This window comes from Lampetra planeri, chromosome 13, assembly GCF_965212315.1.
Source record: "Lampetra planeri chromosome 13, kcLamPlan1.2.h2, whole genome shotgun sequence".
Lineage (NCBI taxonomy): Eukaryota > Metazoa > Chordata > Hyperoartia > Petromyzontiformes > Petromyzontidae > Lampetra > Lampetra planeri.
This window is the reverse complement of record NC_136119.1, coordinates 5,400,955-5,425,064: the sequence shown is the minus strand read 5'-3', so window position 1 is coordinate 5,425,064 and position 24,110 is coordinate 5,400,955. Positions and strand designations below refer to the sequence as shown.

At 47.9% G+C, this 24,110-nt stretch overlaps 1 protein-coding gene across 8 annotated transcripts; it reads left to right on the top strand.

Annotated features, from left to right (window-relative positions):
• Positions 1 to 466: 466 nt before the first annotated feature.
• On the top strand, positions 467 to 23,790 carry LOC144721961 (transducin-like enhancer protein 4). 8 transcript variants are annotated; one of them, XM_078599950.1, is made up of 21 exons: positions 467 to 616; positions 1,383 to 1,690; positions 4,192 to 4,289; positions 5,373 to 5,436; positions 5,828 to 5,872; positions 8,194 to 8,304; positions 9,617 to 9,718; positions 11,878 to 12,088; positions 12,491 to 12,510; positions 13,911 to 14,030; positions 14,169 to 14,222; positions 14,618 to 14,779; positions 15,632 to 15,764; positions 16,405 to 16,589; positions 18,422 to 18,501; positions 19,936 to 20,185; positions 21,627 to 21,874; positions 22,085 to 22,232; positions 22,574 to 22,724; positions 22,855 to 22,931; positions 23,104 to 23,790. In XM_078599950.1, exons 2-21 carry the CDS (start codon positions 1,667 to 1,669, stop codon positions 23,209 to 23,211), a joined length of 2,391 nt encoding a protein of 796 aa, XP_078456076.1. In that variant the 5' UTR covers positions 467 to 616; positions 1,383 to 1,666; the 3' UTR covers positions 23,212 to 23,790. The 8 variants fall into 8 exon arrangements, with proteins under 8 accessions (XP_078456076.1, XP_078456082.1, XP_078456080.1 ...); XM_078599956.1 differs by lacking the exon at positions 467 to 616 and having other exon boundaries at positions 631 to 1,690; positions 8,194 to 8,256; positions 9,617 to 9,691; XM_078599954.1 differs by lacking the exon at positions 467 to 616 and having other exon boundaries at positions 631 to 1,690; positions 8,194 to 8,256.
• The last annotated feature ends 320 nt before the right edge of the window (positions 23,791 to 24,110 follow it).

Here is a 24,110-nt window from a genome sequence, read left to right as displayed (position 1 = left end):
AGACAATCAAACCTAATTAGCGCAAGATCGCAGGAATTATTCCTAATTAGCCACAATTACATTGGTTCGCTAACGCGAGGATGTGGGGGGTAGGGGAAGAGAGGCTGGTGGTGGGGGGTGGAGGGTGGTGGTGGTGGAGGGGGGCGGGTGTCTGGGTGGGGTTGGGGGGTGGGTGGTGCCGAACCCACGTTACTTTGATTGACGTGGCCGAGATACGCCTTAATGGCAATCAGGCGGGGCTTAATGACGTCCTTAGCGTGTGCGCGCCTAATGATTGGAGCGCGCCCACGTGGCCTCTCCCATTGGCCGGGGCCTTGCGGTGCCGTCACGGCCCCACGTGGCGGCCAGGGCAGTGGGGGGGGGGCCACGCGCGCGCTCCTTTAATTGGCTCGCGTAGTGGGGGGGGGCAGTGCGGCGCTCCTTTAATTGGCTTGCATACAAAGGAGGAAGAGAGGCGCGACCCCCCCCACCACCTCCTCCACCGCCCCCCAATCTCAGAAACCAGCAGCAAACCAGCCAAGGCCCTCTCGCCACCCTCCCCGCCGCTGTTCGAATGCAAAAAAGAAATGAGCGCTGACGTCACGCGGCTTCGTTTCTCCGGCCGGAGGAGCGAGAGGTTGAATTTTTTTGTGTTCCACCTCCTCCTCCCCCCCACTACTCCTCTCTCTCTTCTCGCTCCGCTGGGTTTTTTTTTGCTTCCTCAGTCGGGCTGGGGCTAATTTCTTTCCACCAAACCCACCACCAAACCCACCACCCCCGTCTCGTTTGCCCGCCGTTCAACCGGGGGCCCTTCCTTCTTTGTGCGTTCCCCACTCCTTTACTCGCTTCTCTCTCTCTCACTCTCTCGCTCTCGTCTCTCTCTCTCTCCTCGTAGCTCTGTTAATAACTAAACATATTATACATTGCTTTGCTTGCTTGCTGGTGGTTCGTGAGTGTGCTGGAGAGCCGCTTTCAAAACTGTTGTGGGGTGATGTGTGCGGAGTTCTTTTTCTTGTCGTCGTCGGCGGCCTTGCGGATGATCCTGTGACTTGTTGTGTTAATGGTAACTGCACGTCGGCAGTAGTAAGGCTTGTTGTTGTGTATGTGTGTGCTCGTTACTTTGTCCAGCAATCAAGCCGTCCTTTGTTGTTGAGAGAGAGAGAGGTGGGGGGGGGTTAAGCACGCGTGTTGGCTCCGCACTCTCTCGCTGCCTCTCGTCTGTGCCGTGTGTCTCCGCGTGCGCTTGGCATACCGAAGTTTCTACCCTTAGAGAGAGAGGAGAGAGGGCTCGATAAAGACGCCAGGGGAGTGTTGTTACTACCCACAGGCGTAGTAGTAGCAGCAGCAGCCGTCGCGGTGAGAGAGAGAGAAAGAGAGAAGCTTGTGTCGGCTCTGATGGGGAGGTTTGCCGGCGACATCATTGGCGAGAGAGGCAGACGAGACTGAGGCTTGGGGAGAGGAGGAGGAGGGGAAGAAGAAGAGAAGAGCGAGGAGAGGAGGAGTCGTGGACGCGACCATCGTCGCTCGCTCTGCGCTGATTCTGTGAGCGCCAGGGCCGTGCTGCTGCTGGTGGTTTTTGTTATTTATTTTTGGTGCTTTGCCGTCGCGAACATCGAAGCCGAATACTGGAGTTATCATCAGCATCCCCTGCCGAGACGGAGCTGCTGACGATAGGCAGCAGCGCGCCATGTATCCGCAGAGCAGACACGCTGTGAGTACCTAACACCACCACCCCCACCACCACACGCAACAACAACCACCACCACGACAACAACCAACCAAGCAACACCCCCCCCCCCCCCGAAATGCTCCCATCCCCTTGCTCCTCGTCGTGTCGTGAGTGATGTCCTTTAGGGCCCCCCCCCCATCTCTCCTCTCTCTCTCACCGCCCCCCTCCTCCTGCTCCTGCTGCTCCTTCTTTGTGGAGCCGTGGTGCTGCTCGCTGTGTCGGTGCCCTTCCATGCCCCCCCCTCCTCTCCTCCTACGCGAATTTAATCTCAAAAGTATCTTGAATCCGTTGTAAATATAACACGACGGCGTGTTGTTGTCATCATCACCACCGTCGTCATCTTTCCGTGCGCCACGACCGGTCTTGTGTTCACGAACTACAGCCGTGGTGGTGGGGGGGGTAGTTTGTTCCCGGCTATCCAGCAGAAGATCCGAGAGAGAGTTTATAAGGAGTGCTCTTGTCAATAACATCATAACATCATCTGCTAATGCAGCAGCAGCAGTGGTTTAACAAGCCAGGAGGCCGCGTGGCTGACGAGAACCAGAGTATTCGCATTAACCAAATGGCTGCTTCGTTAATATTGCTCTTGGCAGCAGCTCCGCTGTTCGCGCACACTGCTCCATCGCAACGATGAGTGGTGTGTGTGAGTGGTGTATGTGTGAGTGTGTGTCCTCGTTTTGTTGATGCCACTACCACCCCTACAGCAGCCGTCGACCTTTCCACGCCAAACAAAATGCCTCGCACACATCCACGACGCCGACTGCCATCGTTGTTGTTGTTGTCGTCGTCGTCCCCTTTGTGCGACCGGCGCGCACGAGCCTTCATCATCTCCCTTCCTTCGTCGTCAACATTCTCGTCTTGTCGCTTCTCATTCCTGCTCGAGGATGGCCACGACGGAGAGTTTGGGGGGGGGGGACGGACGAATGGGGGCCCCCCTTTTGTGGTAGATGAAAGCCCGGCAATGGCGTGATGCGTACAGATTCTGCGTCTCCTCCGCCTCGCCGATGTCTTACGATGTACGGACAATAGCGTAGCACTAAAACAGCAACAAATACTCACACGACGTACAACAAAGAGAGACCCCCCCCCCGCTCTCCCCACCCCTCACTACGACTACCACGATGCATTGTGATGTCAATTGTTGTTAGCGAACGCCTATTAACGCCGCGGTGTGAATAAAACAACACCCCCTCCCGGCTGCCTTTGTCTCTCGTTGGAGACGATGTTTACCCGCATGGTACCCCAGGCAAACAACGCCTCTCAGACGGTGGAGTGGACCTCGTTTTTGTTTGTGAAGGCCCGAGCACTGTCTGTCGTCCGGTTCGGATAAATCACGATGTCACACGATTTCTGTTCCTGGGTAGTAAGTGTTATTTTCTAATTGTTTATGCCTTCAAAAGTGCAGAACATGGCGATTGTTGCCCACAAACTTTGCTTTTGTGACCAGGACTTTACGTGAAGGAATGACACAAATGCACACACCACGTTTTCTCTTTGAAAATAGGTACATTTCAAAATGTCACTGTCCTGGTCACAAAGGCAAAGTTTGTGCGGAATAATAGCCATTTTCTGCACTTTTGAGGCATACACAATTAGAAAATAACACTTACTACCCAGGAATAAAATAAAAGAGAAATGAATTGTTACACCGTGATAATCATCATCAGAGTGAACTCTGCGCCCATGGTTGTTGGCCATGGCTGGGAATCAAACTTAGGTTGGCCGGGTTTCTTTGGCAGTGTACTGCGTGCTAACCCCCCCCCTTACCGCTCCATCTCCAACACACACACATACACGCGTACATAAGACAGAGACAAACATATAGAAATAAAACACGTATATATACACACACACACTGTCCTTCAAATTGTTTTCATAAAAAGCTTCCGGCAAGATAAAAAAAATCCTGTGTAATGTATAACCACCACCACCACCCCCCTCTTGCAAAGTCTCTTCTCCGCCACTCTATAGTTAGAACCTATTACGAGGATGTTGCACATTGGGAAGGCATGTTCCAGATTCCAGTGGTCGCCTCGCACGCAGATGGTTGCGGTTGATAAATGGGCGACAGTGGATTGTCGTGATGGCGCTTTGGATTCTTCGCCCCGGGGTGCGAGATTGAAATGACTGATTATAGTGATTTACGCTCCCTGGGTAGGCTCGGCTGGCGGCGGGCGGGGTTGGTTCGGCTTGGGTGGGAATGTAATCTGTTTAAAAGGAAAGATTGGGGCTGAAGATGTGTGGTGGAGGAGGAAGAGTGACGGGGGGGGGTATGGAGGTGGCTCACGCTGGAGTCTTGTTTGATGATGCACTGGTAAGCCCGTAGTCGTGGTGGTGGTAGTAGTAGTGATGGCCTGTCTGCAACTGGGGGCGGGGGGAGGTGGAAAAATATATATGGGGGAGGAGGGTAGGTGATGGCATTGTGTGTGTGGGGGTGAAAATGCCTGGTGATTCATCAGTTTGTGTTCTTGTCTTTTTCCCAGGCGCCACCCCAAGCCGGGCAGCCCTTCAAATTTGCCATCAATGAGACTTGTGATCGCATCAAGGAAGAGTTTCAGTTTTTACAGGCGCAGTATCACAGGTGGGCAACGTGGCACATGCGACGACGACTACCACCACACCCCGTGCACCGTCACCAGACCCCGCACACCACCACGATAACGTAGCTGCTTTACGACGTGCATCACAAATAAAAAGATCTTGACACATCCTTCAAGAAACAAGGCCCTAAAAATAAAAACGCGGAGTACAAATTGTGAGCCCTCGCTGTGAGGAAGGGCCGTTGCCTGAAACGTCACGCTATTGCCAGAATCTCCAGATTACAAGATACACTTAAACAAAATTATCCTTGACGTTTTGGGGCGCATCTTACTTTCCTTAGCAACTTCTAATCCGAGTGAATACTGCATATATATAATTTTTTCCCATTTTAATGCAGCGTCATTGATGAATACGTTGCTATATTGTTATGTGTTGCCTGTGGCGCCACTGCCAACGCAGAATTACGCGATTATTGTTTTAATTCTTAAGATAAACACGAATTGTGTGCGGAACACACGAGTGATTGTTGTCGTGTAAAGAATGCGCCGAGGGTCCTGTGTGTAAGCAGCCCCATTGCCACATTTGGCAGTGGGAATATGTGCATACATGCAGCGTGGCGTGATTACTCGTGCGCCCGTTAAAATTTGAGCTGCGTTGTTGCACGAGGCCTCATTCGCAATTCTGCGTTTATGAACCTACGCGACCTTTTTTTGCATCAGGCATCCTCATCACTGGTTGTAGGATTCAACGTGACTTTGGTTTTGAGAATAGTGGAAACAGCAGCCCCCTTGTGTGGTGTGGTACGTGTGTTTACACAGTTGGAGTTTATAGCCAAACACAACTTGCCGAGAGAGACGTTCCACTCATAAAAATAATAAAGATCTATCTAACGTTGACTTGGGCAGAGCCCTTAGTGCAGAGCTGAATTGCGTTATTGAAGGAGGTGTGACAAGGTGTGAATAAAATGGAAAATAAATACTGAATGTAAGAATAACCCAGCCGTATATAAACAAGCAAAGCATTTTACTTGTTATTAATAAAGTAATGTTTCTGGTAGAAGGTGCCAAAATGTTTGTCTGATATAAGTGTCCTCTATTTTTTTGTTGTCATCTTGCGTCATCAGTTTGAAGTTGGAATGTGAGAAACTGGCCAGTGAGAAAACAGAGATGCAGCGGCATTATGTCATGGTAAGCCTTCTATTGTGCAGAACGGTACTTGTCGAACGCATTGCTGTACTGAGGAATCTTTTAAGTTGAACTCTAGTGTTCTTAAATGTCAAAAAACATGGCTCTACTTCCATTGTCCCTTAACCTCCCAGCACGCTCCTTCGTTTTCATAATGTGCCTTTTATTATGCGCGAGCTTGTCCTTTGTGACCTCGCTCCATGCTAACCAGACAGAAGTGCTATTTTTGTAAGGCAAGATTTCACAAAGCATCGCCTAAGCCTCACTAATATTGTGTCCTATCTTTGACGTAATCCAATTTGCTTTGGGTGTGTGTTGTGTTATGAATCCTTTCAAAACGCTAACGGCACAATGACTGGATCGTCTAATCAAATTTTCCGTGTTTGTTTTTCAGTATTATGAAATGTCATATGGCCTGAACATCGAAATGCACAAACAAGTGAGTGGCATAATCTGCACAATTTGTGCTTCTTGTCATATTATCTTAAGTGTATTTGTCACCAATGGAAAAAAAGCTGCTGTATAGTTTTTGTTTACATTTGTCAAATGTTGGGCCCTTTTGCACCCACCGTATGATTTTAGTTTTGTCTCGTTCTGCAGTATAGTCGGGCTCTAAACGCTGTTGCGTCTATTCCAAGCTATCTGCATTTTCTTATGGCCTGGTGCACTTTTTTCAGCATGTGAATTTTGAGGTTGTTGCAGGAAAGCAAATTCGTCCTTAGCTCTTGTCCTGCTTTCTTTGGCTAAATACTCGTAACTTTGGCAGCTGGCGAACTATTTATACTTCATTTTCCCAAGCAATTTCTTGGTGTGTCAATAACTGACCCGTAGCCCACCCCACAGGGAAATGGGGATGTAATGCAGACGGCTGTGTTCTGTGTGAAGGGATTATATTTTTTCTGACACGTGGAATGGTGGCAGGCCTTCCTTTATTGGATCGGCATCCCCCGAGGCTTCTGCCCTGTGTTTGTGGAAGGGAAAAAAATAGCAATTAGTATAGTGTGACTACCATTAATCTAAACAATGAACATTTTTTTTAAAAGCCACTTTAAGCGTAGTTGTAAATTTTGTAAAACCGCATGTAAAATAATATAAATTGCCTGTATGATGGGAGTTTTATCCACTCCACAATGTTTTGGAAAATATTTACACTTTTAGACTTGAAAGAGTAATAACACTTCAATTCTTTAAGCTCGGGAAGCTGCTTATTAATCTGAGCATGTCTGCAAGCAGCGATCTGCAAGCTGTTTGCCTTGAGACATAATAAGATGGAGTAAAATATGATAAATAGAGCGATTTGAAAAGGGTGCATCATGCTTCTTGGGTTTTTTTCATTGCGCAGAGTGAAGAGTATAAAGCTGTTAATAGATATGTTTTGCAACTGCCATTGTCGTGCTTAAATAAAACGCAAAGCACAGGAATATATGAAAATATTGCAAATTAAATGCAGCATTGCCTTGCCTGTGGTTCGGCGTACAGTAGAGGTGTAGCGACTTCTCCCACCGCAGGCAATTTCAATTAATTGCCGCGATGATATTCACAGAATCAGTTATCTTTTTAAACGTGGCCAACGCAGCTGCCACTCGCGGCTGCAGGGATGTCGCGCTCTGATATAATATATACGTACGCACGCGAAAATCTCGATACTCGTATCAAGAGATTTGAAATCGACATTGACCGATGCTTCATTATCGTAAATTTTGTTTTAGCGTCCACAATGGCAAAATTTCATTAATTTCGTGCCATTTCCAATTTTCACCATCCCACTTTGCCCGCGTGTCGCGTCAGAGCTGAGTTGCTTGGTGCATCAAGTGATCCTACCATGACGTTGGTTATGCCAAAGTCCTCTCTCGAAGAAGGATCTCTGTCAAATTTCAACACTCTTAAATTGATGATGTAGATGTGAAAAACATGGTGTTGATGAGAAGCCCTTGCTGTGAATGTTTTTTTCAACCAAATTTCTGCGGATATATTTAGCCATTTTTTGCGTAACTTACAGTCAACGTTTATTGAAATTAAGCGTGAGGTTTGATCATCTTACAGTGTATTGTTAGTGACAGTAAATCTCGATTAAGCTAAAGTGAAAGGTGCCTTTTTTACCTCCAAATAAGTAGTCCTATCTTAGTTGAATTTGGTAAACACTCATCAGGCGCTAATATCAACATCCACCTATTAACATGTAAACATTTTTGTAAAAAATGTCGTAGAAATTGCATTCGTATGGCGTGGGCACGTTGAGGCGACATCTTTATTCTTTTGTTAATTGTCGAGCGTTGGTGAGCTTCAACTGTAGCCAGCGATGAACAAAGCAAAGGGGCCCGAAGGTACAGAACTCCCTGGCCCTTAAATAATTTAATATCATGGGTAGTTGTTATCTGCGCGCGTGCTCGTATGTCGAACGTGCACATTCCTCGGTGCTGAGTGTTATTGGTTTGCCGCTGAAGCGTAGCAGTGACTTAGTTGGATTAAATGCGGAGAGGTACTGAAGGCCGACAGAAGTAGATACTCAGACCGCATCGAATTGGCCGTTTCTCCCAAACTTAAAAAAACACAACACCACGTGCGTTATCTCCACACCACCATGTGTTTTACATTTTTTTTGTTCTCAAGAACCCATAGGGGCAAGGTGAATATTGCGTTATCTTCGTTCAAAAAGGGTTGCACGAATTTCTGTTCTGAATGTTTTGTTATTGTTGTGTTTTTTAAGTTATCTTCTCCGTCTCTCAGAACTAAGAAACTAAACAGTGTATTCTCTTTCAGATGGAGATAGTGAAAAGGCTCAATGCAATCTGTGCCCAGATCATTCCGTTTCTGTCACCGGAGGTGAGTATGGACCAAAATGCCTCCCTGCTGACTGCAAGTTGGTGGGAGGTGGGTAGAGTCAACGCTGTATGCCGTGCTTTTATATCCGTGCTTTTGTGTGTCTGTAGTCTAGATGGGTGGGAGTAAGTGCTTAGACCATCTGCACAGACCCAGCGGGGCTTGTTATTTTGGCATTAGTGGAAGCGCGTTGTTTTAAAGGCAGTCATTGTCCTTGGTTGGGGTTTTTGTGTGAGTGCGCACAATAGAAAAGTGGTAGGATGAATATGGAATGGTGATCATTAAACATACTGTTTTGAAAAACCTGTGTAGCACTTGTTGGCCCATCCACATTCTGGAAGTATAGCAGCATGGCGGAGGGTATTTACCTGGAGGGAATTTTAATGTAATAACGTGCGACTCATTGACATTGTTAAACAGACATGTAAAAAGACAGTCATTAGCTGGGCTTCTGGATTTAAACAAAAATCCATTTGTTAAAAGTGCCCAGTAACCTTTAATTCCAATGACCTTTATGCTGTGAATCATTTTGAAATCTTCAAATGAAAATTAAATCTGATAGTAAGTGGAATGAATGAGTTTTGAAAAAAAAAATGTATTTGCTTTCAGTGGTATATTAAGCAAGGGCTGTGCATGCTAACCCAAATCAATAACGTTTCACATTGCTTTGTCAAAGGCGGTGTAAAGCATTTCCTGTTGGTGAACCAATCTCTGTGCAATTCCACACTTTGCAGCCAAAAGTACTATCCGTGACTCCCGTTTTTATTTAAAATAACACGTAACTTAAACATGGCGGGGTTTTTGATTTTAAAGTTACTGCTTCGGTAAACTTGTACACAAAATAACAGGTTGATTAAAATTATCACCACTCATTAACTGCCATCGAGGAGAAAGGAAGATATCACCTTTTCAACCGACCGCCCTTCTTTATGGGAAGACTAATGTTTACACAGACGTCTGGCAAGCATGGAAGAATAGTCAAAATTCCCTCCAATGGGGCTGTACCTTTACCTTTATATGACAGTCTTAGCAGGTGAGGTTTGGTGCTTCAGTGATGGACTCACCGGCGTGCAGCGAGGCATTATCCATCAAACATTTCTGAAATCATCCGTCCCCAGGAGTTAACGTGCGATTTTTCCGACCCGAAGTGTAATGAGTTTTAATTACGTACGTATTGTGGATTTTTGTCGTTATTCAACAAGTTATTGGCGTTACTCTTACCGTTCCGGGTGTTAATCCTGCTGCTGCAGCCTCTCGCTCTCACGAGTCTCTGGACCCTAGCGGATGCACAGGCAACGCACGGCCGGCGCCGCAGTGAAATGGAGTCCATTTGGTTTCTCGTCTTTTCCTCTGACTGCTGCAGCACCAACAGCAGGTGATCCAGGCTGTAGAGAGAGCTAAGCAGGTGACCATGTCGGAGCTCAACGCTATCATCGGGGTACGTGCCCTTCCCAACCTGCCGCTGGTTTGTCCTCTTCCACTTAACATTTCTTTGATGACTGTGACGCCGTGAACGCTCGCCGTGCCGAATGCTTTGTCCGCCGTGGTGCATTTTTTTATTTTATTTTGGCCGTCGTTAAAAAATGCAATGCATCACGAGCGGCCTCTAGGGCCGATCCATAAATGGGATTTTGTGTCTCAGTTGTGTGTCGCTTTACGTAAATGCTTATCTTTGTGGAAAATGATATCAAATATTCTGTAATCGGTTTAAGCAAGCCTGACGTCTGATGACGGTGAATGTCGAGTATCTGCTGATACTAAACCGAAGCTGCTGAAAAGATGCACTTCCAGAATGCCCTGTGCGCTGATGGGATTTGTGTTTTTAATGCTTTTAACTTTTTAAATGAGTGACAAATATTTAAATAAGGCATTTTATTTTTACATTATCCACAATGATGCTCAATGATTAGTACCTCCTCATTCTAGAACTGTTGAATAACATTTTACATGGTTTTCTCAGAGTTTAGCATTTGGCATTAAGTGAAGTAATTAGGCAAGAGACCATAACATGGTTTTTCAGTGAGCTTTTGTTTGCTTGAGTAATACACTATAGTTTTGTATGTACTTTCCATTTAAATAAACAATGTAAAACAAAATCCAATAGCAATATCCTTTTTAAAATCATATTAATATACTCTCAATTCCTCCAAGAACATTTATTTGATAAAAAAAAATATATATATATAGGCTTTCAAGGACCGTGCACTATTATGCGAGGGAATTCTTTTATTTCACTATCAAAGGTCAAAGTGACACATAAAAAAAATATGCTTTATGTGAATACCCCACCTAGAATGTCACGTAAATTAACTTTTAGGTGGGGGCTTCATGTTCAGGCAGAATGTTCGGGTGATGGCTTCAGCAGAATGCATTCTAGGTTGACGGAGAGCATTGTGCAAAACTTAAAAACAAAACAGTGTTCGTAGTATCGGCACAGAGTGTATTCGTCCGATCTTTTAGAGTTGAAGGAACTGTACGTGGTCGTGAATGCATGATTAATATTTATTTACGAGTGCTTTTAAAATTTACTTCAACCCTTAATTTATTATGAACATCATCATGCCGTTGTTTGCCGGTTGTTAATTGTAAAGCGCAGCATTGCTCAAGATGGTTTAATTAATCTTGGTGGGAGACAATTGCGTTTGTGATTGACTGGCAGAATGCGCCACATGGGTCCTTGGGCAAACGTTTATTTTTGTAGCGTTAATAATATATATATTGTTCAATGATGACATGAGCAATGCCAGTGAAATATATGTACTCTATTCTGGGGGGATTTGCCTCGCCTTGCCGTAATACACGGACTGATAAAATACGCGCGGGCATACAGGTGTGCCGTGAGGAGCGTGCTACTATCGCTGCCTCCTCACTTCACGTTCGAGCCTCAGGCAATGCAGCTATTAAGACATAGATGCTATTTATAAGGGAGGCTGGTTAGCTCTACAGTTGGGGACATTTTCTTAGTAATTGCAGGCAAATTGGCCCACGAGGCTCGCATACAATGGCCCACTGTTGCAACGTGCGCCGAGGGATCATTTACATCAAAGGCAAGCCTCAAAGTGATGGCAAGCCAATTTAATGTATATGCCCGACTTTGAAACGCTATACTTAAGTCATTGCGCATCCCCCATCCCTCCTCTTTTTTGCAGATTAATCCCTTGCCTTGCATCAAACTCTTGCAATATTTATTAATTTTGTATTGCTGAGTGCAGCTCCAAAAGCCCACAGCTCCAAGCGGCCAGATACGGACGGCGCTATTTGATGCATAATAGATCAGAGTTGATGCCTTCCTTGAATTGAGAAATGTGATAAGAATTTGAGAAAATGGACGATGGGAGGTAATTTCAGAGTGGAGCGTTGTGATTGAAGCGTAACGATCGGGGTGTAAAACCCACCGCTGTATGGTGGTTGAGCAGCACAGTATTGGTGATCCAAAATAGTCGGCAGTCCTCCACATGGGTAGCAAAAAGCACTTTGATATTTGCGAGTCGCATAATCGCGTTCGCCGGCGTCCGTTGGCACTTCGACGCCAAATCTGTCGCGACGTTTTCAAATATAAAAAATTATCTCGTTGGATGCAGGAACGCGTGTGATTTATCTATATACACATGTATTGTACCTTAGCAACAGCAGCTGCAGGCGCAGCACCTGGCGCACGCGCACGCGCCGCCCGTGCCGCTGCCCCCGCACCCATCTGGGCTGCAGCCGCCCGGCCTCCCGCCTGTGAGCGTGGGCAGCTCGGGCCTCCTGGCCCTGTCGGGGGCCCTGGCGCCACCTCCGCACATCCCCAGCAAGGAGGACAAGAACCACCACCAGGACAACAACAACCACAGAGGTTTGTGTTCACGGAGGCGAGCGGCACTTTGCACGCGTTCGACGCTCGTTTCGGTTGAAGTGGCAAGAGTGTGTTTTGTTTTGTTCTCGTCGTCGTCATCATCTGCAGCCATTATCAGCCCACTGATGGGTGAAAAGGCCACCCCCAAAATGTCACCATTTATATTGCTCCATCTCCTCATGGCGAATGTTCTCTCGGGATTCGTTACGTTCCTATCTTGGCCGCCGCGCCATCATCATTCTTGACCGTCGAACAATGTCCCTGCCGGCTGAAACCCCACTTTTCTCTTGTGAGAGGTGGACCAAACACAATGTGCGTTCTGGAGTTTTAACAAATGTGCTTTTGCCTTTTGTATTTTTTTGGCTCCTGTGATCGTCTCCGGCCGTATTAAATCTTCGGAAGCAGACCGGGACCCAGGCCCAGTAAGCACGCACTTAACATTTAGAAAATGTAATTGTACCATTTTAATAGTAAATGATGGCGGGGTGGGGTGGTGTTACTGTACGTTATGCTGAATGGGCTAAGCAAAGGAGCGATGCGCCGTTTTAATGTTTAAATGCAATTTTGAAAATAATCATAATGGAGCTACACAGACTTGCTCTTGTTGCAATTAGTTTACAGTGCAGTTTCAAATTGCATCAATTTATCCACTGGCTGTAGCATAAGATGCAGTAAAACATGCTGAGGGTTTAATGTTTTTCCCAGCAGTGGCTAATTGTTGACCAAAAAAATGTGTTGGCTCAAAATTGTTCTCTGCTGCACTAAATATAGAGGACTCTTAATTTTAATTGTGCCCAGGGAGTGCCACCAAGCGACATTTCCTCATTTCAAGTGGTTCGCCAAAAGAGAAAAACACCACGACTTTACATTATTAGAGCGAGCTGGAAATACTTATAAAAAGAACGCATGCCGCCTTCGCTTATTAAAGAGTAAATATTTTCACTTGTTGGTGCAGTCTCTTGTTTGCAATGTGCTTGCATATGTATTGCTTTTTAAAAAAAAGTTTGTGGGTTTTTTGAACGGGTGCAAATCGATTTGGCACTCGGGAAGCGAATTGTCGTAGTTCAAGTGGAAGAAAGTTGTTTGAGTGTTCCATGGTCCCCACAATTGTGCTCTCCCAAGTTCGTGTGTTTTTAACCGAGCTGTAACTCTAGTAATAGGCTCTTAATGCAGGTATATCCCTGTACTTGTGGCCATTGAATGCTTTTATTATGCTTGTTGCTCAACAACATATTTCAAAGCCACAACTATTTTTCTTACATGCAGGTGGTCAGGTAAGCTAAAATATCAGGTTGCCAAGCTGGCAATGCTGAGGTCCAGGGTTCGAATCCAGGTAGCCTACTGTGATTAAACCTGTTTCTCAAATGGAGTGACTTGATGGCGTAACAATGACGGCACAAAAAACAACAGCAAATACATTTTGGTTCTGCTCTTAATATGGCTAAATTCCACGTATAAGAATCAGAAATGTCAGTGTGACTCCCGTGATGATTAATATTCAATGTGGCAGCGCAGGTGGGAAAGTTCTGCGCCCTTACCGAGTCGACCAGAGGTCACTTGATGGGATTTCACAGGTAGCCCTGAGGTGTCTGCTTTTGTGGGCCATTTCTAGCGTGTAGGGTTGCACTGCTTTGCGAGAGGTCCGAATGGATGCTTTGTCTCATGACTGACATCGGTAGCGCAGTCGGTATACAATTGGGGGAAGAAGGCAAAGTAATGAATATGCTAGTTGATGTGATTTAGTGGCATAAAATAGAATGTTTAAACTTCGGGGCCAGTAGTGATGGCTAAACTTGAGTTGTGTCTTGTGTTATAATTCCAGAGTAAGTCCGTGTCACCAGCTGGCAGCTTGAGAGGCAATGAAAAATTCAGAAATTCGTCCGACTTTGCAAATGAGAACAAGAAGAGGAAGATGGATGTGAAGGAGTCTATGAATCACTACGTACGTACATGGAACATGTGGTTAATGTGCATCACTGACATCGGCTTTTTAAATGCTTTGACGTACAGAAAGCCCACATTTTTTACTATTAGGGCAAAAAACGCATCTTTAACGCGTGCGATGTTTTGGCATTTGCAGGACAGCGACGCTGACAAGAGTGATGACAACCTAGTCGTGGATGTCTCAAATGAGGTTCGTAATGAGCGGTTCGTAAAAAAAAAAACGGCTCTCAGAATTGCGTCCGGTGGATTATTAGCATAAACACAGGGCAGCGTGGTCCGTGGCTCGCATGCATAAAATATGGGCAACTGACACCCGCGCGCGATAAATCAGGCCGTTTTAGAGGCGGCGAGGCACGGGGTCATCGCGGGAGCCACGCAGGGTTTACGGCGTGCCTGTTGTGTTTGACGTTAACTACTGCGGAGACTTCGCCTCCAGCAAAGGAAGCATGCGGGGCGGCCTCGCCGTGGCTTGTTGGGTTGGTGCGTGTCACCCGCCGTTCACGGTTAGCGTCGTTTCTCCCTCCCGCCTCACGCCTCTTCCCACCCCCCCCTCCTTTTTTTTTTACCCCTCCACCTTGGGGACAGGACCCTACGTCCCCCCGGGGCAGCCCGGGCCACCTGCCCCGAGAGAACGGGCTCGATCGGTCACACGGTCACGGCCCCCGGAAGGAGGCGCCCCCGCAGAGTCCAGCGTCGGTGGCGTCGTCCAGCAGCACTCCGTCCTCCCGCTCCAAGGACCACGCGCAGGTGTGAGGGTTTGGCGGTGGAGGCAGCGGCAGCTGTGGTGGTGGTGTGGCGGCTGTTGACTTGGCAGGCCCGCTCGCCCGCGCCGCAAGGGGATTATTTATCTGGCCCCGCCAGTCGTGCTGCTGGGCTGCGACCTCGCGTCCTTTCATGTGGTTGGGAGACATCATTCCCCAGTGGCCATTATCGCGCTTGCATGGAAATAGCCGGCCTAGGTGCGTAAGGGGGCGGCTGCGCGAAGTCTGCCCCCCCCTTCCACCTCGGTGCAGGTGCTTGTTGCTTCGGTTGCTTTTTTCGTTTCGTTGTAGGTCACCGGTTTTAATGTAGCTTTGTTGTTTTATCATAGCATTAGAAGTAATAACGCTGCTCTTTTTGTTGCCCAAGGGGGGTGAAAAAAAGCTGGATTGGACTATTCTGTTAATGAGTTTTTGGGGTTCTTGTTGGGGGAAAAAAGTGGAATACGAAGAGGGAGTGCCCTCCCCCTCTCCCGCGCAGTGGGATAGCGCTCAAAGCTCCACACGTAGATCAAGAATTTGTCGCTGTACTGCCATCTCTTATCCAGCTTGTAAATGCCCCAATCGTGTTGACCTTCTTTGTGTGCAAGTACGCCGCTTTGTTTATTTCAACACACTACTGCCCACATTGAAGCGTTTCATGCTAGATCTAGTTGCTTCTTGGATCATTTTGTTTACGTGCCCGAGGTTGCCGCACACTTCTCTGTATGTAGCTGGAGGTTAAAGAGCCGCTTGTCCTTTTTAATTGAACTCTGCAACAAGCTCGGCCTCGGCGTTTCGTTACAGATCGATGGGAACTGTGTTAACATGCGCCTCGGTTCTTTTGTTGTTGTTGCTGCAGAACGAGAAACCTCACACCCCAATGTCCGCCTCAAGTACCCCAGCCTCCTCAAATGACCTCCCTGTGCCTGGCACGAGTGGTTCGGCCAGCCTTAGGCCCATCCCAGGAAAGCCTCACAGCATGGACCCTCTGGGTAAGGCGCACTTAAAGATGATATGCCTTTTAAGAGGGGAGTCAGCGTTTGGTGTTTCAAGTCGGCGATGGGGTTCTGGCCAGGACTAAGTAATGCGATACAAGAATAATAAATGCACCGTGACCCTGCGGCGGTCGTACATTTAGCCATTTGCAACAAGTGATGTTCTTTCATGCTTCTGAAACATGAGCCAGGGGAAGCCTGTTGAGATCCAGCGGCTCCACCTCACACCCCGGATAGCATTTGTTATTTTTATAATATAGAAATAATGTTTAAGGTACGCTTGGGTTTGATTATCTAAGAAACACACCCAAAAAAAAAACCCACTGCCTTGAAGTTAACCTAAGTGACAGATGTCATCGCTGCTTGGCTTGCTAACCCCAGCGTGACATCACGGCTAGTGCCTAGGGCTGCACGGGTGTTCGCGAGCAGCTCCCTTTTGTGGAAAGGGGGCCAAGAGGCCCAAGAGAAGTAGGCTACATGGCCCGGTTAATGCCGGCTTGGGCCGGGTAAGGCTGCCGTTGGAATCTGGGCCGAGCCCAACCTTCCTGGTTACGTGCGCCATGCCAGCCCACTAGTTAGGCGGTCGCGACACCGTGGATTAGCGCTAAATAATTCTGACGTGGGGATGTTGTTGCAGGGGCCGGCTTCAGGATGCCTTTGGCTGCGGCCGGCGGGCCGTTTGGCAACCCCTTTGGGATGATTCCACACCCCGGGCTGAACGGAGAGCTGGCCAGCCCCGGGGCGTACGCCAGCCTGCACGGCATGTCCCCGCAGATGAGCGCCATGGCGGCCGCGGCCGCCGCCTATGGACGCTCGCCCATGGTGGGTGCCCGATACGCTCTGCATTGGTCGACTACGCGGTCACATGACGGGCGTCGCTCGCCCACTGGGTGTAACATCGCACTCGTACGTTTGTCTCGCTTCATATTGGCTGAATGCACGGTCACATGATCGGCTGACTCTCCCATGGAGGGTGCCCGACACGCTCTGCATTGGTCGACCGCGTGGTCACATGACAGGCGTCGCTCGCCCACGGTGGGTGTAACGTGTGGCGTTCGTCATACCTTGCTCTGCTTTGGTCGACTGGGTGGTCACGTGACCGGTGGTCCCGCCTGCAGCCAGTTGACGCGGAGCCGGTGGGTTCAGTTCCCACAAGTAGCCTGACCACGTGTCTTTTTTTTGTGTGGGCTGTTAGCACACGGTGCAGGCTGGTGTAAAGTGGGAGTGGGGGATGCTGCCATGGTGTACCGGTGGGGCACACTGCACGTGCAATCCAGTGGTCGTCGGTTCCATTCGATTTCCCAGCGCGTGTGGCGAGTGACACATTGGACCAAGTTTCTTAAATTCCACTGCACCGCTCACCCCATACCGAAGTCTGTCCAACTTAGAAGTATGATAAATAGGTTCACCACAGTCGATTGCTGGGTCGTGTGTGGAGAGCTACATCGGTGCTCTCACACCGTTTCAAAGATGTCTGGCGAATGTGGGAGAGTTGGCCACAGTATTCGTCTGGAGGGGGGCCTCTATAAGAGCTACCTGGAAGGGGGGGGGCTGTTCTGCCAGCAGTGGCATGAGCAAGCACTTGTGGGGGTTACGCTTTCACCCTTTTTTAGTGTAAAATGGATCTACAAAAATATTACTTTTACCCCCTGTTGTTGTAGTAGTGTTTCATTTTGATTGTTGTTCTTCTTGGAACCGAAAAACGTGTGCACATAGATGAGTGCGACTGTCTAAGCGACTGCTGTTATCTCTAATTATATTTAAGATTGGTTAAAAATATATTAAAGTCTGTCTTAAAAAAAAACAATGCCTTTACCAAAGTTCTGAAATGGGGGTGCCAATAATTGCAGCCCCAAAGGTTTATTGATTTAATGCCAAAGCGCAGGGTCAGAATGCTTTTCTAAATTGTGTTGCATAATGTACAATTATTTGCAGCTCTTATTTATCCACTTTTGGATGAAGACCTCCCCACGCTGTGTCGGTCATTGGTTTTGTTTGATTATATTTGACGATACTGGACAGTGGGGATTGATGATGTGGGGAGGCAGGATACAGGATCAGTTCAGATCTCACCACCAATGTCATCCGTGGCCAGAAATCCAACTCAGATCCCAGGGTTCGTAGGGAAGTGTGTGCTAACCACTGTGGCACTAATCCCCCAAAAGCTCATGTTAAACACTATAGCAATGTATGATGCCCACCAAGTCATTTGCCTCCCATAATGGAGTGCAACACTAATGCTTATTAGAAAGTGGATGAAGCCCGGTACAGGTTGGTCATTAAAATATAAACTTTAAAATACAATTAAAAAAATATTTCACTGCCATATTATCCATGTGTGGTGCTGTTAATATATGAGTTTCTTTGATTACCGAGGAATATAAGTGACCTCCCACCTGGTCCAATAATAAACTGCTTGCTGCATGTTTTAATTGAATGAGTCGCTCCCAATATTTTTTGCAAAAAATACATTCCAGAAACCAAATTTGAACGTGAACACGGGTTTTTGTAATATGTTCAATTTTTTCAGAATTGGCTGTTCAGACAGGGGTTTTGCATACCTCCTGTCACTTGCACTCTAATACGATTTAAATTCTTACGCATCAAGAGCCTTAATAGCGCGTGATTAACGTTTCCTTTTCGTGCGCTCACAGGTTGGCTTTGATCCACATTCGCACATGCGCGTGCCCGGCGTTCCCCCGTCTCTGCCCAACAGTATTTCTGGTGGAAAGCCGTAAGTACTGCACATCAATAACACTTACATGTCAATGCATTGGTGACGGTGATGCATGACGACTGCATAGAAGTCGGATGAAATCCCCCCCCCCCCCCTGCCTGTAGATGATCCATGCTGTCACTGCCAGATTCCTCTCCTGCATGCGTTAATGAATCCACATCATCCCCCCCGCCCCCCCTCTAATCCCTCCTGACTTCTGGACCAGTCTCGGTAGCGAGATGTGAACTGCCTCGCCTGGTATACAGGAGGTCGTGGGTTCGATCCCGACTCCTGATGCCTGTATATTTGGAGTTTGCGTGTCTCTCCGTGGTCGCGTGGATTTTTCTCCAGGTCCTCCATTTTCTCCCTCTACATTTAGGACATGCGTTTAGAATATTTGGCTGCTATAAATTTCCACATGAAAAGGCACTTCTTTGAGCTTTCATTTGTGGCCAGGTTGTTTCTTAAAAATAGCTATATAGCTCAGTGGGCTTTACCTGGTAAAATAAAAATTGTTTATAGTTTAAGAATCCCGCTCGCCTCTTTCAAGATCCTCCCGACACTTGCCCCTGTCGACCTTGCTCTCTCAGCTCGCTGTAGTGCCCGTCGCGTGCGCTCTGCTCCCGACAAACCAAGCCTTTCCGGCCAAAACCTCCCCAGACAACCTTTTATTTTAGTGGGAAGTCACTCTTCTTATTCTGCCCCTACTATCAAACCCCTCCCTACCCCCCTGGCAATCCGGGGGGGATGTATGGGGATCTGGTGGTGTTGCGTTCAATTTTATTAAGTCTATTTCACGGGTGTGATCGATCTCGGCCAGGTGTCGACAACCAACAAAACAAGAAGTAAAGTTTTTTTCTAATTCGGTAAAAAAAAACGTTTCAAGAGCCGCAATGCAATGTGAATACGAGATGGTGGTCTGTTAAAAAATAAAACGTCACGAAGCGGTCCCTTTTTAAGAGCTACATGCGGCTCCGGAGCCACAGGTTGCCGACACCTGATCTAGGCTGACGGAAATAGTATGGGTTTGGTCTCTAGGAAAGGTGGAAATCTGATTCTTCGTGCCTCTGCACCTCCGGTTCTACACCCCGAGAAGATTACGCGCGCTCAGGGCTCCCGCACAGAGACGTGTAAAAAAAATTAAAAAGCGCTTTGTATATCTTCGGATTTCTCCAGTCTAATTAAAGATTCTGATCCATGCGACGAACTCTCTGCGCCAAAGTCCAGGCTCAAGGCCTTCCTTCCTCTTCTCCTCTGCCGATGACTGACTTGGCTGTCTTCTCTTCAAACAAAAATAAATATATAGTGAGATATGCATGCCACTGTGATACACTACTGTTTCTGTGCAGGCTCTTGAAGCGCGGTTGCAATTGCAAATATTCCACGATAAATCCCAATGGAGCCGTGTCGAGAGTGCTTTGCGCGCTACATCTTTGCGTTTTGGTGCCACAGGGCGTACTCGTTCCACGTGAGCGCGGACGGGCAGATGCAGCCTGTGCCGTTCCCTCCGGACGCCCTGATGGGCCCAGGGATCCCGCGTCACGCGCGGCAGATCAGCACGCTGCCGCACGGCGAGGTGGTGTGCGCCGTCACCATCAGCAACCCCACGCGCCACGTCTACACGGGGGGCAAGGGCTGCGTCAAGATCTGGGACATCGGGCAGCCGGGAACCAAGACGCCCGTTTCCCAGCTCGACTGCCTCGTAAGCTGACGTTTGCAACGCGCAACAATAACACATAAATGCGTGCCTTTGTGGAGAATGTACATATGTATGTACGTGTGTTGAACTTCTTTCGGCACCGCACGTAGCCAACCATGCTAATCGGAGGTGCAGGGGTTGTAATGTTTCTCATGGCACGACTAATACCATCACATGGAAATCAGTGTGCGTTGAACTAGGACTTCTCCCCCCCCCCATATTTTAAGAAGAGGATCCTTGCCGCTTAACATGTGGCAGTTCACCAGCATTGCTTCTCAAGGAAGTCTGACTGCTGATGATGAGACGCTGTGTGGCGAAACCAGCGTTTGCTTGCATTGAAGCAATGTTGCTGAAATTGTGCACTCCCCAGAATGCATTGTGGTTGTGGGGTAGTGTAAAATAACACTTGTATATTTTTCACGCGGAGGAGTAACGTATGAAGGAGATGCATTGTCTGCTTGTTTATTTTGTAGTATACAATTTGGCTGCCTTGTCGTGACATCAGGGATGCTCCTGAGTTGCCGTGGTTACCGCGCTGGTTTTTAGTTTATTTCAGTCAAAGTGAATGCCTGCTCGCATAAGAATTCAGACGGTGCTCATCTCCTTTTTGTGGCCCTGAGCCATTGTTGGGAAATTCCACATTCTTATGGCGTGGACAAGTTTATCTATGGAATAACCGCACTTGACTTCCCTCACAAGGTGGTACACGTCTCGTGTACACGCACTTTGTTTTGGTATACACAACGCTGAAGCAGAGTTGCGCAATGTGTGCGATCTACAATGTTACCAAATTCAAATTAATACTACTATAACACATTTATAAATGACATTGATTTTTTTACGCAAGTGTCTCACTACAGGATCGAGCACAATTGATTCGCACTGTTGGCTACGTACGGTGCAATAAGAAGTTCAACATACATACATTCAAACGGGAAGCAAATTACAATGGTCTCATGAACTGCACAGATTCTGCTCTGATCTAACTGTTCCCACGCCAGTCTTGCAATCCACGGATCGCCGGTTCGATTCTACCTACGGCAGTTGAAACCTGCCAGTGCAGGTTATTCCCCCCCCCCCGCCTCTCTCCAGCGAGCAGTTATATCAACGGGGTGCACCACAGTTAACTCAATTGGCAGGTGGCCGTGTGTGATGGAGTAAAGTGTGGGTACTCTCCCACCTCTTCCAAGATAGTCGGTCCAACGTGTTCCCTCGAGTGGAGAGGTCATCCCGCCAACAGTGCCTTGAGCAAGCAATTTCAGGGCTAAACCTTTAACTTTGTTTCATTGTGCTATCATGGGACTGACGGATGGCGATCACGTGGGGGAGGCCTTTATCCGGCAGTGAACAGACAATGGAAGTTGATTATGACGATGTTTGAAGTGTGTACTCTCATCCAGTTTTTAAAGAGAAGTAAAATTTTGTTGTCGTTCTTGTTGTTGAGAACCGGGACAATTACATCCGGTCGTGCAAGCTGCTACCGGACGGGCGCACGCTGATCGTGGGCGGCGAGGCGAGCACCATCTCCATCTGGGACCTCGCGGCTCCGACCCCGCGCATCAAGGCGGAGCTCACGTCGTCGGCGCCCGCGTGCTACGCGCTCGCCATCAGTCCTGACTCCAAGGTGTGCTTCTCCTGCTGCAGTGACGGCAACATCGCCGTGTGGGACCTGCACAACCAGACGCTCGTCAGGTCCGTCGCCAGCCGCTTTCACCAGCAGACACCAGCAGACACCAGCAGACACCAGCAGACACCAGCAGACACCAGCAGACACCAGCAGACACCAGCAGACACCAGCAGACACCAGCAGACACCAGCAGACACGAACTGCCGCGTCGCGCCGCGCGCCAGAGCCGCCGGCTTCATAAACCGTGCGTGCCCCGGGTTCGACTCGTCTCACAGGCAGTTCCAGGGACACACGGACGGCGCGAGCTGCATCGACATTTCCCACGATGGCACGAAGCTGTGGACAGGAGGCCTGGACAACACCGTGAGGTCGTGGGACCTGCGGGAGGGCAGGCAGCTGCAGCAGCACGACTTCACCTCGCAGGTGTGCTGCCTGCACCCTCTTCTTCTTGCCCTGTCTTGCTTCAGAGTTTAATATATATATTTATTTTATCTAAGCCCCCACCCTCATCTCCCCACCTTATTCCCTGACGAAGCCCAATCTGTTGTCTAATTTGGATTCTGTGTCATTTGGAAAACAGAACGGTTGGCCACAAATCAATGGACCGTGCCTATGCTAACTTCCACTCACCTATTGACAAACATCACTCCTGGTTGAAAAGCCACACCCAGCGCCGACAGCTCTAACGCCGGCCACGAAGCCGGGCCAAGAACTCAGGCCGATGACGCGCGGTGTGAATGAATGTCTCTCCTCGCCCTCGCTAGATCTTCTCGCTGGGCTACTGCCCGACGGGGGAGTGGCTGGCCGTGGGCATGGAGAGCAGCAACGTGGAGGTGCTGCACCACAGCAAGCCCGACAAGTACCAGCTGCACCTGCACGAGAGCTGCGTCCTCTCGCTCAAGTTCGCCCACTGCGGTGAGCGAGAAATGGGGTTTCGATTTTGTGGTTGCTGTGATTTATTACGTGTCGCGCGGCGCGTCACTAAAACGACGACCGTGATGAAAGACCACGTTGTTAATGGTTGTTCGTGCGTGTCACTTTACAGGTAAATGGTTTGTGAGCACCGGTAAAGATTACCTGCTGAATGCCTGGAGAACACCCTACGGGGCAAGCATATTCCAGGTAGGTGTCGCAGAGTTTTTTTGCAAAGTTTGCAGGAATGGCGTTTCGGTTAAAACTCGTTCCTGTTGGTGGTTGTATTTTTTTTGTGCACAAAAAATGATTGCGTCGACAAAATGATGTTAACGCGAGAGGCTTGCGAGTGTTTTCAAACGTCTTGATTTTCATTTTGCAGTCCAAGGAGACTTCGTCCGTTCTGAGCTGTGACATCTCGGTGGATGACAAGTACATAGTCACTGGTTCCGGGGACAAGAAGGCTACCCTGTACGAAGTCATTTATTGAATCGTGCGTGTACATGCCGACGTTTTTTAAAAACGCGGAGTGTGTGTGTGAGCGCGCGCGCGTATGCACATGCGTATACAAATTGCCTTTGTGAAATCTGAGCCTCTAAATCAACAACGGTGCACATATCTCAGCGGAGGGCGGTGGTGGGCGCGGGCAGGAACTGCTGTTAGGTGAATTCATTTAAGAAATTACACAAGCCGATGGACACGTTTTGAGCCGAAATGAAAGGGATGATGCCGCGCGGGTGTTTTTATAGCGAAAAATCACTCGAGGGTGGTCGACTGCAGTGGTCAAGCAGCCCCCCTGCCGAAAGAGCAGTAAAACGTCTATCGTTTTTATATAACTGTCAAACTATGCTCTCTTACTTATGATGTTGCACTGAACAGTCTCTAAATGTTACCGACTTTCTCGTGAATTGGTAAACCTGTCTTGTTGGTGGGGGGGGGGAACAAAAGCAGCCGTCGGGCGCCCGTAGGTTGACTAACCTGTAAAATCAAGCGTTGTGTGTCGTGTCGTATTTTATGGATTGCTTTTGTGTATAAAATGTAAATATTGAATAAATCTTGATCTTCACGATATGTTTAGTTTTTTTTTGTTTTTTCAACCATTGGGGGCATATGTAATATACGAAAATGTACATACCCATACCGATTTTAATTCATTTTATTTTTAAATCATGAATAGTTGCTTTCTGCTCGTACTGTAACCATTTACAAGAAATTAACTCATTAAAAGCAAGGTTTGCATACGTTTTAAACGCCTTGTTTAGTGTTTTGATGCTACTCTGTTTTCTCATGTTCAGGATATTTAGTTTCAAAGCAAGCAACCTTTCAGTATCGCCATGGATGCACTTTTCTCGGGCACAATTGACGCACCAACGTGTGCCTGTCTCCTCG